This window comes from Hippocampus bargibanti, linkage group LG06 (assembly GCF_051943395.1).
Source record: "Hippocampus bargibanti isolate YZ-2025 linkage group LG06, ASM5194339v1, whole genome shotgun sequence".
Taxonomy (NCBI): Eukaryota; Metazoa; Chordata; class Actinopteri; order Syngnathiformes; family Syngnathidae; genus Hippocampus; species Hippocampus bargibanti.
This window is the reverse complement of record NC_142739.1, coordinates 7,683,151-7,697,500: the sequence shown is the minus strand read 5'-3', so window position 1 is coordinate 7,697,500 and position 14,350 is coordinate 7,683,151. Positions and strand designations below refer to the sequence as shown.

General features: G+C 41.5%; 1 protein-coding gene across 10 annotated transcripts in view; it reads right to left on the bottom strand.

The window, feature by feature from the left end:
* The window catches only part of thsd7ab (thrombospondin, type I, domain containing 7Ab), a 126,363-nt gene extending 123,047 nt beyond the window's left edge, over nt 1–3,316 (bottom strand). For all 10 annotated transcript variants that reach the window (XR_016115334.1, XR_016115335.1, XR_016115336.1 and 7 more), the window contains exon 1: nt 2,889–3,316. Coding sequence is in view for 5 of the 10 variants with exons in the window: in XM_088998962.1 (XP_088855088.1) it covers nt 2,889–3,012 (124 nt within the window). In the remaining 5 variants the exon portion in view is untranslated. The remainder of the gene's footprint in view (nt 1–2,888) is intronic.
* Between the last annotated feature and the right edge of the window lie 11,034 nt (nt 3,317–14,350).

Below are 14,350 nucleotides of genomic sequence, written 5' to 3'. Positions count from 1 at the left end.
TGTACACTGCAATGCCAGGATTTTTGTCCCACAGAATATTGAGTTTTAGGACTACATAAACATTCAATGCAGAGTAAGAAACCTTAGATTATCTTCTTTCATCCAAAAAAAGTTAACTCCTAAATTATATCGGTTTGGACTTATCTGAGCTTGAACTGAGGGCGGCTGTTCAAAATACAATACAATACAATACATACATATCGGTTTATCTCACGCATTAACATCAGCTGAAGTGGTAACAAAGTGCTAACATGGACAAAAGGCAATTGCCCCGCCCCACCCCCCGTGGAACGGAAAAACATTGCAAGAGGTCTGCCCAGCACTTTATCAGCACCCCCCATTTGAAAAAAACAAAATCTGAACAAATTTGGGAATGGCGCTCCACGTCACATTTTTCACTTCCTGAATAAGTCCGTGAATGGCAGTGAATGAGCTAATGAACAATATTGCATTTGTAGCTTAATGCTCATGATCTCACAAGTTCAACTCCAACCTGCGTTGCCATGTTCAGTTTTGGCATTTCCATCTAAAGTGAAGTCAACTAATGCACAGAATAGTAAAAGGAACAACAAGCCCAAATCATGCATGTCAAGTGCCATGATGCTTTCTAAAGTGCGAACCAAAATTTCAAATTGTCATATGTAAAACACAATAACAGTCATTATTCTTGAATTCAGATTTCAAAACTAGATATTCACTAAATGTGTTGTGCGCTTTAGAAGTAATACAGTAAAGTCTCGTTATATCGATATCGGATATATCGATAGTCCCGGTTATATCGATACTATTTCTATGCACGCACGGAGAAAATTACATGCAAACAGGGTCGGATATATCGATAGTCCCGGTTATATCGATATTTTTTCGGACTCCCTTGAATATCGATATAACGAGACTTTACTGTATATGGAGGGGATGAAACATTCTAAGGGTTTCCCCAAATTCATAACGGCCCTCGAGAGGAAACCGCCACGACAATGTGGCTCGCTGCAAAAAAATCCGTTTGACACCCCTGTTTAGGGGGTTCAGAAATTGAGTGACAGTTGAACAAAACCATTTACAAATTAAAGGCACTTGTATCAAAGTCAAGGCTCGGGCTAAATCTGGCCCACCACATCATTTTATTCGGCCTGTGAAAGCAAATCGAGCATGTCAAGTGCCATGATGCTTGCTAAAGTCCGAACAAAAAATTCCAAACCGTCCCTTGTAAACCACAATAGCAGTCAATATTTTTTACTTCAAATTTCAGTCTACTAGCTTCGTTCAGCAATGGCATTCTCGACTCTCAGACTTAAAGGACAACCGACACCATTTTTTTTTGTTTCTTAACTGACATCAGAAAAATGTTTTATAGCACAGGTGTCAAAGTCAAGGCCCGCGGGCCAAATCCGGCCCGCCACATCATTTTTTTCGGCCCGCGAAAGCAAATCAAACTTGTTAAATTCCATGATGATTGCTAAAATCTGAGCCAAAATTTCATATTTTTGGATGTCATCCACAATAAAAGTAATTATTCTTGACTTCAGATTTGAAAACGAGTTATTCATTAATTTGCTGTGTGCTCTATATGTAATATTTGAAGGGATTTAAACATTCTAATGGGTTCGCCAAATTCATAACGGCCCTCGAGAGGAAACCATAGCTACAATGTGGCCCGCGGCAAAAAAATGACTTTGACACCCCTGTTTTATAGCATCTAAAATACCCAAAACACGCAGGCTGATATTTTTAGTCAAATGCAAAACACCAATAAAAATGACTTAAAGTGTCCCAAAACTGCGACAAAATGAGCTGGGAACTGAGGTGATTCAGAAGGTCCTGGCCCCGTGACACCAGGATACTCGCTTCAGTGGCTTGAGAGAGTTCAGATTCGGAAAAGATACTTCCTTGTTACTCATCCAGTTATGAATATGATACAAATAGTTCTGAAGAGGAAAGCATAAATGTTTGCAATCAATTAAAGAAGTCCTTCCGTATCAATTCAAGCCATGTGGAATCCAATGTAGTGTCCCAGAAAATGCACAAGATTGCGCACAAGCTCCGTTGGAAATAGTTTGATTTGTCTGCTGGGAATTTTTATCAACTTTACTCCTTCTTTATGGGTTTTACCGCAATTGGTAGTCTTGGTGCGACACACAACAATTCACCATTGCATTATTTATGTGGTTTTCCTTCTAATTTCGCGATCAACACGGTGTTTTCAGATGAAAAAAAGTGCCCAAAATGCATTGGGTGTCACTTTGTCGGTCAGGGGTGTTCCGAATGTGATGTCACGTCAGGATCATCATCAACTCGAAACTAGACTTCCTGAATATTCAGCGCGAATCTTAAAACGTATAGTATAGCTATATGCGGTGGAATCTCTGTAAAATGCGCTCAGTAGAAGTCATTTGAAGTGATTTTACAAATGATGGATGCAACTTGACCGGAGTTGTCGGTTGTCCTTTAATGTCTAAACAAACAACAATACCCAATGTAGCCATGAGACCACGTGCCACCCTGTTACTTAATAAACACAATCTAGTACATAAAAGTCGAACAACAATCCTTGTGCAGCCACGTCAACCTATTTATTACATTCGACCGAACAAGAAATACTCAACAGTACGTGACCTTCTGTAAAATCCATTAAAAACTGCCCTGTTTTCACCTCCTTCTCCCTTCGCGTTCTGGAATAATGCCTGACTGACTGGCATCACCTGGAAGGAGTGTAATCCGGTGCTGCACGGATCAGAGCGGGGTTGTTATCAGGGTCATCTTTGATTTGGTTCAAGTTGTTTTGGAAGTAAACAGAGCGAGCATGTTGATTAAATTTGACACTCGCGACCCACCGACAGCTGCTACGTTACATACTCGCAATCAACAAGACGTCAAGGTTGAAGCTCTACCTGTTTCCCAGAAGTAGACGGACTTCCCGCCGTCATCCGTTTGCGCCAGATCCCGTCGGAAAGCGCATCCCAGGAGAAGCAGCAGTGGCACCAGGAGGTGCCGGCTGCCTCTCCGCCGCCCCATAGTCCGCGAGTCCTCCCCCTCAAAAAAAAGAAGTAAATCCACACAAATCAGGAGGAGGTCAGCTGAGGAATAAGAACCACAGGCAGGAAGAGAGAGAAAAAAAACACAAGTCCTAAAAAGAGCGAAGATAAAGTAGAAAGCAGGTCACTTTGAGGCAGAAGGAGTAGAAGGACATGCACAAGGAGAGGAGTGATGGAAAGATGGAGGGAGGAGGAGATTGTGGCGGTCAGCGGGAGAGCTGCTGTCGGAGGCTCCAGAGAGGCTCCTCCATGATGTCCTCCCTCCTGCGCTGTCGTCTGATCTGCTGGCGACAGTGGGCGAGGATCTGCAGGGTGCCGCCTCGCTCTACCTCGCTCTCTCTATCTCTCTCTCACACACTCACCTCGCTCGCTCATTTGCTCTTTCCGCTGCCTTATAACTCTCCCCACCCATCGTCTCCTTCCCACCATTCTCCTTACCTGTCTTGTCCCCCTTCTCACTCTCCTCTTATTGAGGCCCGAGTAAAACCAAAATTGGCCTTGTTGCGCACCGATGATTTTTATTTTAAATTCAGCCCTTGAAGCGGGTTTCACGTAAAGAACGTGAAATTTGGGTAGGAGGGAGTATCAGTTCATAAGTAGGTCTGCTAAAAAATTTGGAAACTACGCCTGAAAAGACACAGGAAGTCTGGAGTTATTGTGAAAATCGTTTTTATTTTACGGTTATTCATAGATCCCTTACAGACACAATTTGGAAAATATTTTGTTCAATTGTCACCTATTTTTTTTGGACATCTTCAAGACTAAAATTGGCAAATGATTTTTTTTCATCTGTCACTGAATTTTTGGAATGTCTTTCAAGTTTCAAGGCACAGTTCACTTTAGGTTTTAGAGTGTAAATTATGGGTTTCCATTTTTAACTCATTCACTACCAGACATTGAGCAAAACTGTGTCCACTCCAGTGCCAGGGTTTTTGTAATTGTCACTCAAATTGCCGGAGCCACAGAATATAGTGATCCCTTGGCTTACGAACTTAATTGGTTCCCAGAAAATGTGTGTAAGGAGCAAAGAGTGTATTCCAAATATTAATTTCCCATAGGAAACCATTAAAATGAGAATAATCCGTTCCCAGGTCCCCATAAAACATAATTTTCAACTGAATAAGCCTTAAAGGACAACCGACGTCTCCGGACAAGTTATGTCCATAATTTGTAAAATGGCTTCAAATGACTTCTACAAAGCGTATTTTACAAAGATTCCACCGCATATAGCTATATTTTACGTTTTAAGACTCGCGCTGTTCTGGAAGGCTTGTTTTTGAGTTGGTGACGAGTCCTAACCCTACGTCACTGAAGGAACGCCCCTGACCGAAAAAAGTACACATTGTAGCAGTCCTTCCATCACGTCAATGTATTTTGCTGTACTTTTAAGACTCGCGTTGAATATTCAGGAAGTCTTGTTTTTGAGTTGATGACGAGTCCGTACGTGACGTCACGAAAGGACCACCCCCTGACCGTGAAAAGGACGCATTGTCCTTCCATCACGTCAATGTATTTTACTGGAGTTGTTTGGTCTGAAAACCTCGTGTTGCGCCAAAAAGCCGCCAGAAGAGGGCGACCAAGCTCCATGGAAGGAATTTATCAGCCTGTGGAAACGGGCTGTATAATTCCCTACACGGCTTTGTCGCCATTTTCTGCCTCCCTTGGGTGCGACATTTCCCACCCCTGATGCCTCAAAATGACACGGAATAAATTCTTGAATCGATTGCAAACATGTATGCTTTCCTCTTCAGAACTATTCGAATCATATTCATAACTGGATGAGTAACAAGAACGCATATTCTCAGAATCTGAAGCCATTGTTTTGATTCACAAGCAATGCAAGACGTCTTAGCGTGACGTCACAAACTAGAGGCGGGACTTTCTGAAAATGCCCAATTTGCAGCTCAATTTTTTGCAGATTTTGGACACTTTCATTTTTATTGGTGTTTTGCATTTGAATAAAAATATCATACTGCGTGTTTTGGGTATTTTAGATGCTATAAAAAGTGACGTTGGTTGTCCTTTAAAACTACACACAATATACCTTATTGTACGTATAATAAATGTGTCACTGAATTTCTTGACCCCTTCAAGACAAAATTTGTCAAGGATTTTGTTTAACTGTCATTAAACTTCTGGACCCCTTAAAGCAGTGGCGTCAAACTCATTTTTTTGCAGTGGGTCGCATTGTAGTTATGGTTTCCTCTTGAGGGCCATTAGAATGTTTAATCTCCTCGAAATATTACATATAGAACACACAACAAATAAATAAATAACTATTTTTCAAATTTGAAGTCAAATATAATGACTATTATTGTGGTATACATGTTACATTCATGACAATTTCAAATTTTTGGTTCGGACTTCAGCAAGCATCATGGCACTTGACATGCTTGATTTGCATTTGCGGGCCGAAAAAAAATATTTGTCGGGCCAGATTTGGCCTTGACTTTGACACGTGTGCCTTAAAGGCCAAATTTGTGAATGATTTTTTTCAACTGTCACTGAATTTCTGGACCCCTTAAAGACAGAATGTGAAAAGGATTTTGTTCAACTGTCACTGAATTTCTACTCGGTAGCTTGGCAATTTTGTAGCCCAAATCGAACCAAAGCTGGCATATACAACGGGAGACCAGCAGGACCCTGAGGAACGCTGCTCCTGAATCAGAAAGGCAGAAAGGAGTGCGACTTCATGCAGGGAAGGCGGAGGCTAAGTTGATGATGGTGATCATGATGATGATGATGATCATGATGATGATGATGATGATGATGATGATGATGATGATGTGTGGGAACAAAAAAAAGACTGAAGTGAAAAGATTCGGCGACAAGCACAAAGTGATAAAACAGTGACACAAAGATGGGGGTGTACAGTATTGTGTGAATTAATTTTTTCAGTTCGGCGGTGATAACAAGCACACGCCCGGCGACCGACTCCAATTAGGAAATGACTTGTAGCAGACGTGTTGATTTATGAGCAAGCTGAGGGCGTCGCACTTAAGCAGTATGTCTGCCCATTAAAAAACAATCAAAGCCAAGGCGACAAAATGTGACTTACACAGAACACATCAATGCTTTTCGGGGCTGTATCATCATCCTGTATGATTTTTGCCCTCCAAATTGAACAGAGTACACCATGGAACCAAAATGTATTGCAAATTTCCTCATTGTGGGACTATTAAAGGCTTTCTGATTTTGATTCTGATTTCTGGAGGCGTTGCAAAACATTTGTCCTAACTCTATTGACTTCGAAGGTTGTCAAAATATGTTCACTGCTTCACTATTTATGGAGTATCCGACTTCCACATTTTCATCACTTGTTGACATGTCCCAAATCCGTTATCCAGCTCGGCAACTGTTTTTTACCTTTCACTTCTTTTGTCCACCCACCCTAAATTGTGCATATCCAAATGTTCTTCTTTTGCATCAGTCCCTATAATGTTGTCCATAAAACACATATTCAATACCAGTAGCGAGCAATGCATTTCAAAGTCAAAGTCAAAGTCAAAGTCAGCTTTATTGTCAAATATGCTAATATGCATGACATACAGCACAGATGAAATTAATGTCCTCTCGGACCCAGCGTGCAAGACATGCAAGGCACTTATAACGTGGCTAAAAAAGACATACAATTGACAACAGACAATACATGTAATTTCTGTATGTAAAGTGAGGTAGTGTCGTATGGAAAGTGAGGCAGTGACGTATGTAAAGTGAGGTAGTGACATATGTAAAGGGAGGAAGTGACGTATATAAAGTGACGTAATGGAGTAATGCAAAAACGAACAACCCGAGGCCTTCAGTAGTGCTACATCTGAATCAATTCACAGCTGCGAGTGTTGTGTGATTTTACTACATGTCCACTAGAAGGTGCCATTAGCCAGTAAACAACTGGTGACTTGAAGAACCTCAAAGGACAACCGACGTCACTTTTTTGTTTCTTAACTGACATCAGAAAAACGTTTTATAGCATCTAAAATACCCAAAACACGCAGTCTGATATTTTTATTGAAATGCAAAACACCAATAATAATGACTTTAAGTGTCCAAAATCTGCAAAAAAAATGAGCTGCGAATTGGGCATTTTCAGAAAGTCTCGCCCCCAGTTTGTAACGTCACGCCAAGACGTCTTGCATTGCTTGATATTCAAAACAATGGCTTCAGATTCGGAGAATATGCTTTCTTGTTACACCTCCAGTTATGAATATGATTCAAATAGTTCTGAAGAGGAAAGCATACATGTTTGCCATCAATTAAAGAATTTAGTCCATGCCATTTTGAGGCAACATTGGGGAGAAACAATCACCAGAAAAGAGGCACAAAATGGCGACCTCCTGTGGCCACCTCCGTTACCACAGGCTGATAAATTCCTTATATGGAGCTTGGACACCCTCTTCTGGTAGCTTTTGGGTGCAACACAAGGTTTTCACAAATAATGGCTGAAATGTGATTGCTTAAATGCTTAAATGCTTAAATGCTTAAAAACGAAAACAAAATCTGGAAGCAGCACAACAGGGGAAAAGCAATGAAAGAAAGCTGAACGACAATTTGGAATTATTTAATAAAAATTCATGGACAAAATATAATTCACATTAGTCGGTGATTCTCATATTTCTAGGCCAGTAGAGAAGGTCTTGTGAGCCCTGACGGTCCACCACTGTTCAATTACCATTAGGTGTCTCAATACTTTTGCATGAGACCCCAGTCATGGGATGCTTCGACATAATAATCTTCTGATTTCAAACAGCTCAGAATGCAGCGAGCAAGTCAAGTAACTGATTGCATCATGGACGAAAGGGTGCCGCTGCTTCTAGTTGCTAAATTTGTGCACACTAAAGATTTAGCACATTCCGAGCCACTGCATATAAACTTTTGGATGCGAGCCATCGGGTTTGTTTTATTCAAATGTTTGTTTTCTTCGGTGCTGCAGAGGCCCTTGAGGAAAGGTCCTGTTTTCATATAACTAAGTGATATAATAACACAACACAACACGACACACACACACACACGCATACGCACACACATACACACACACACACACACACACACAGAGCAAAACTGGCTCTTTATCTTTACGTGGGCTCATTACAGGCTGACAGGCTAACAAAAGCAAAAGGGTCAGCTAGCAACGCGGTGTCTGGACATCGGCATTGGCAGGAGGCGGCAGGAGAAAAGTGTTGGTGAGGGGGGTTGCAGATAAGGGATCGCAAACGGAGGTGGAACTTAAAGGGTGGAAAATCGAAAGCAGAAGGCAGGATAATATGTATCTGTGTGTGACCAATAGCTTCACTAATTAAATTTTGCATTTCTGTGATTTGTGAGATTGAAAATAGAGAAGGCCTGCTGCGATGGACACACAGAGTGAAATCTGACTCACATGCTTATGAGAGTGATTTTTGAAACCTTAACATTTGTTTGAATCTCTAACCCAGTTTTGGAAGATTGATTAAAAAATAAAAAACCTTGGAACGCTAACCCTGACTTGAAACCAAACTATCAAATCCTCAACCTGGTTAAAAACTGAAAATCTATTTTTGTAACGCAGGTTTGCGGGGGGTGTCTATAAAGCGCTGGTCAGACCTCAGGCAATGTTTTATTCCTTCCATAAGGGGGCAGCATTTGCCTTTTGTCCATGTTAGCACTTTGTTACAGCTTCAGCCGTTGTTAAAGCGCTATATAGTAAATCAAAATGTATGTATTGCATTGCATTTCAAGCTCAGATAACTCCAGACCCATATAACTTAGGAATTAAGTCTTTTTTCTGATGAAAGAAGAAAGTCTAAGGTTTCTAAGGCTGCATTGAATGTTAGTGTGGTTCTAAAACTCAATATTCTGTGGGTCCGGTAATTTGAGTGACAATGACAAAAACCCTCGCACTGGAGTGGTCACATTTTTCCACATCGTTTGGCAGTGAAAGAGTTAAAATAGAAACCCTCATTTACAAACCCTATAAATCCTAAACTGAACTGTGCCTTGAAACTTGAAAACATTTAGACCCAAACACTATCACAGATTTGAAAGCTAACCCAGTGCACAAACACTTCACAAAAAACTGTAACATACAATCGTCAAAAAACGGTTATTGTCCTTTTATTGTCATTCGAGGACAAATTTTCCACATGAGCAAAAGGCAACTAGTTATAAGGTCTCATTCCCTTGAGTTTGGCCCCAACATGTTTTTTTTGTTTTAAGTTCCTGCGGTATCACTTCCTCCCTGCACATATCGCCATCTGGTAGTGAATATGTTGACAAGGTGTACAGTATGTCTACAGAGCATAGACATCACGCACCATGAACTCACATACATATTTATGAGCAGCTGTCAATCGCAGGGCACACAAAGACAAACAACAGTCACTCTCACACTCACACCGAGGTACAATTTGGAGTCTTCAATCTGCCTGCCATGCATGTTTTTGGAATGTGGGAGGAAACCGGAGCACCCGGAGAAAACCCACACGGGCCCGGTGAGAAAACTCCACACAGGGAGGCCGGACTGGGATGCGAACCGGCGACCTCTGCACTGTGAAGCCGGTGTGCTAACCACTTGACTACCGGGCCGCCTCGTCTTGAAGTCAAAAGAACAAAAAAAACTAAATAACAAATTATATGACAGCACAACTGCTGTGACACCCTCTGTGTCACAGCAGTTCTAGATGAAAGAGGAGAGGATCAAAGCGTCTTTCCACCAGTGGATCAGGGACATCATGGTGGAATGTGCACGTCGACTACAAGCTAAATGTTGAAAGCAAACATGCAGCTGTAGCATCCATTGACGAAAAGAGATCACATCTCCTGTTATCACCATAAATCCGCTTCAATTCCAAGCCGCAACAGTTACACATGCACATCGGCGCTCTGCGCTGACGCTCCTTTCTTCTTATCTCATCAATCTAACATTATCTATCTATTTAATATTTCACCATGATGTCATTGACATTTCACTCATTCACTGCCAGACATATGCAAAAATGTGTCCACTCCAGTGCCACGGTTTTTGTCATTGTCACTTGATTTCCAGGACCCACATAATATTGAATTTTAGGACTACATAAACATTTTATACAGCTTTAGAAACCTTAGATTCTCTTCTTTCATCAGAAAAAAAGAGTTAATTTCTAAATGATGTGAGTTATATGAGCTTGAAATGAGGGCGGCTGACCAAAATACAATGCAATACTTACATATTGGTTTATATAGTGATTTAACAACAGCTGAAGCTGGAACTAAGCGCTAACATGGAAAAAGGGGGAAATGCTGCCCTCTGGTGAAAAAAACATTGTCAGAGGCCATGGCCAGTGCTTTATTGGCACCCAAAGAAGAAAAAACAAAACCAGAACAAATTCGGGAATGGTGATCGATGTCATATTTTCAATTCCTGAATACATTTGTGAATGGCAGTAATGCACATATTTGTTTTGGCAAAATTTTACATCTGATGCCCTTCCTGACACAACCGGGTTAGATGGACGACACTGATTCGCTGGATCGACCCCTGAAGGGAAAAGCCGAAAGGAAAAGAAGATTTGAGAATGGCAGTAAATGAGTTAACCAGGGTAGAGCCATTGAGAAAACAAAGGTAATGCCTTGAAATATTTTTCCTTGCTGGCTTTGAACTGGAAATCTGTTGTTTTTAATTTATGTAAGTAATTGTGTGCCATTTTCTGGTTGGAAAATTGGAGTTGGCCCAGTTTGCAATAATGGACCATAAGGGTGATGAGTGCTGCTCTGGACTGCCTCCTATAGGCAGTTGGCCAATTCTTGCTTTCGGTGTTTCAATTTTGGTACACATTTTCATTCAATCTATAAAGATGAAGCCCCTTTAGGAAGAAGTGAGACATGTATATTTTAATTGCATTAATGGGCCACGGAAATTGATATGATAGGTTCGATCTGGTCCTTGCACCTTTTGTTTGATGTCTATGGTATAATATAATATGTCTATGGTATAATATATCAATGACATTCTTATTATGCATGATAACGTCCCCCAAAAAAATCTTCATTCAGTTCAGTTTTCACAGTGGCATCTCCATTTCACAAGTGACATCACATTCTATTATTCAGAGCACATAATGATCCGTTTGACGTTTGCCAATTTGGCCCGTTTGAGACTTTTTAGTCTCCGTTGTGGTTCAGGACTAAATTGCAAATTAACGATGCCTAACGAGGCACACGATATCTCGAAGTCCCCGGTGTTATGGGCGGACACATCGGGCCGGGATTTAAGCATCCGCATCGTGTTCTTCGATTGACTCGAAATCCACACCTGCTGTGCATCGACTTGGGATACTTTGGCTTTATTGAAACTCCAAAAAGGCAAATGCTCTTGGGCCAAATGGGACAGTTTATGAGACAGTCTGCAGTCCTGCTTGGCGATTTCACTTCAGGGTGTGTTGAACTTTTAAAGTACTATATATTTTCCAGAACATATTACCTGTACTGCAAATTGCATGACTACAGCCGAGCATTGGTCTTTGAAGGTTTCACTGAACAAATGTGATTATAATATATTCCGAGCCTTGTGACTCTTGTGTAGATAAAGTGGATCATAGGAGGGATGGAGGGATGGAGATGGATGGGTGGATGGGGGGATGGGCTGGACGAATGGATGCGTAGTGGATGGATGGATTGATGGATGGATAGATGGATAAGGTGGATGATTGGTAGGTGGGTTCATATAGATGATGGACGATGGATGAATGGATGGGTGGTGGATGGATGGGTGGGCGGAGGTGAATCGATGGATGGGTGGGGGGGATGGATGGATAGATAGATGGATGGATGGATGGATGGATGGATGGATGGATGGATGGATGGATGGATGGATGGATGGATGGATGGACGAGGTGGATGATTGGTAGGTGGGTTCGGTTATGTGGATGATGTATCGATGGATGGACGAGGTGGATGATTGGTAGGTGGGTTCGGATGGATGGATGATGGATGGATGAATAGGTAGTGGATGGATGATGGATGAATGGATGGATTGATGGAAAGATGGATGGGTGGATGAGTGGATGGGTGGGTGGGGTTGGATTGATGGATGGATGGGTGGGTGGGGGATGGATGGATATATGGATGATGGATGGATGGATGGATATATGAATGATGGATGGATGATGGTTGGATGGAGATCATATCTGCTCCATGTACAGCAACTTGTATACAGCAGTGATTGTTTTCAAGTGCCTTTTAAATACAATTGTGCTGACTTTAAGTGAACGGGAGCAAAGAAATCAAAGTTTTTAATTTCATTTTTTCATTTAAATAAAATATATATTCCAAACATTAAGGATTTTCATTTTTGCCAGTAGCACATTTGAGACTCACTGGTATGGTGGAATGAAAAGTGATATGTCTAATTTATTTCATGGCATTGTGGTAAAACACTTTTTTTTGACTAATGTGGCATTGCCAACCCAAATGCCGGGTCAAAGAGGATGCACATTTTCCTCGCTTTTCCATCCACTTGCAAGAATTATTTTAACCGTCAATCCCTGAAAGTCCAGCGACTAAATTATGTTTTTACTCAAATCTCTTTGGGGGATTACACACATGCACACAAAATAGAAGACCAATTTCAAATCAAACTTGGTCGGCAGTGTTGTTGGAGCACGGCTGCGCTGTGCTGGTGTTTTAGAAATGAGGATATGAGCTCCCGCCCATCTGTCGGCGGGATTATGTCAAATCTGTCGGGCAATACTTGGAGTGCGTCATGGAGAACAAACCCCAGTGGGAAGAACACATCGGAATTTGGGGCAGATCACTTTAAATCGTCCCGAATAAATAAATTAAATAAAACTCCACAGTGACTTTTGCAAAGATCACATCTCTGTCTTGCTTTCGCTTTCTGTTTGTCTCTCTCTATGTGTTACTTCCTTTCACAGCAAGATGACAGCAGGATGAAGAAACTGGGACACCTTGGTGGAATGTGTGCATGTGTGTGTGCGTGTGTGTGTGTGTGTGTGTGTGTGTGTGTGTGTGTGCGTGCGTGTGTGTGTGTGTGTGTGTGTGTGTGTGTGTGTGTGTGTGTGTGTGTGTGTGTGTGTGTGTGTGTGTGTGTGTGTGTGTGTGTGTGTGTGTGTGTGTGTGTGTGTGTGTGTGTGTGTGTGTGTGTGTATGCACAAGGGTTGCATGACTTCATGAAATTGCCAGCTAATGAAAGTTGAGTCAGCAGTTGTTAAACCTGTTAGAAAACCGATTTGGTCGAAAACAGAAACATTTCCCATTACAGTCAATAGAATGTCTACTTTTATTTATGTATTTATTTATTTATTTTCTCGTGATTCAACACGCTTGCTCACAATGGAACGCTACACAAGGATAATGCGTTGCTCACAATGAGACATGACATATAAGGAAGCGGAGGGGAATCGAGGGTGCATTCAGGTGCGCTTGGTCGAGAACCGATTTTCGGTTGTAAACCTTGGTGGGATGTGTTGGGTGTATTAAACCATAAGAAAAACTAACATTTTTGGTCTAAAAGCGAATTGGTCCAGAACCGAGACGTTCGAAAACCGAGGTTTGGATTGGATTAGCCTTTATTAGTTTAGTGGAGAAATTTACATTTCGCAGTTGCAAAGTGATGAAAGTAAGAGGAAAGGAAAGGAAGTAGAAAAACAAAATACAGGATCTGCTGTCCAGGCAGCAACTCTCGCGGCACTATCTTGAAGTCAAAAACAAAACAAAAAAACCTAAATAACAAATAATGTGACAGAACACAAAAGACACAGACAGTCGTTCAATTTTAAGCAATGCCAGCACCCACTTTGTTGGATGAAGCAGTTCTAGATGAAAGAGGAGAGGATAAAATTGTCCTTTTCACCAGTGGATCAGGGACGTCATGGTGGAATGTGCATAGTCTACTACACGCTAAATGTTAAAGCAAACAAGAAGCATCCATTGACGAAAAGAGACTGTCTCACATCTCCAGTCCCGCGTAAATCCCCTTCAATTCCAAGCCGCAACAGTTCCACATACACATTGGCGTTTTGCCTCATCGCATAAAACCTCAATGGGGTCGCAATCAGTCTAAATTGGGTGGGTCTATTTGAACAGGATACACAAAAAAAAATCTCAGCTTCATGCTAATGCATCTGGTAAAACACCACAGACAGGCTAAAGAAACTAGCATAGGTAGTTCTTAACCCTTAAACAATAGGGAGTTGAAACAGACAGGCAATGCGCGAAGGCATAGTTTTTTTATGCTCTGCTGAATATTAGTAGGAACACACACACACACACACGCACACACACACACACACACACACACACACACACACACACACACACACACACACACACATACAAGACAG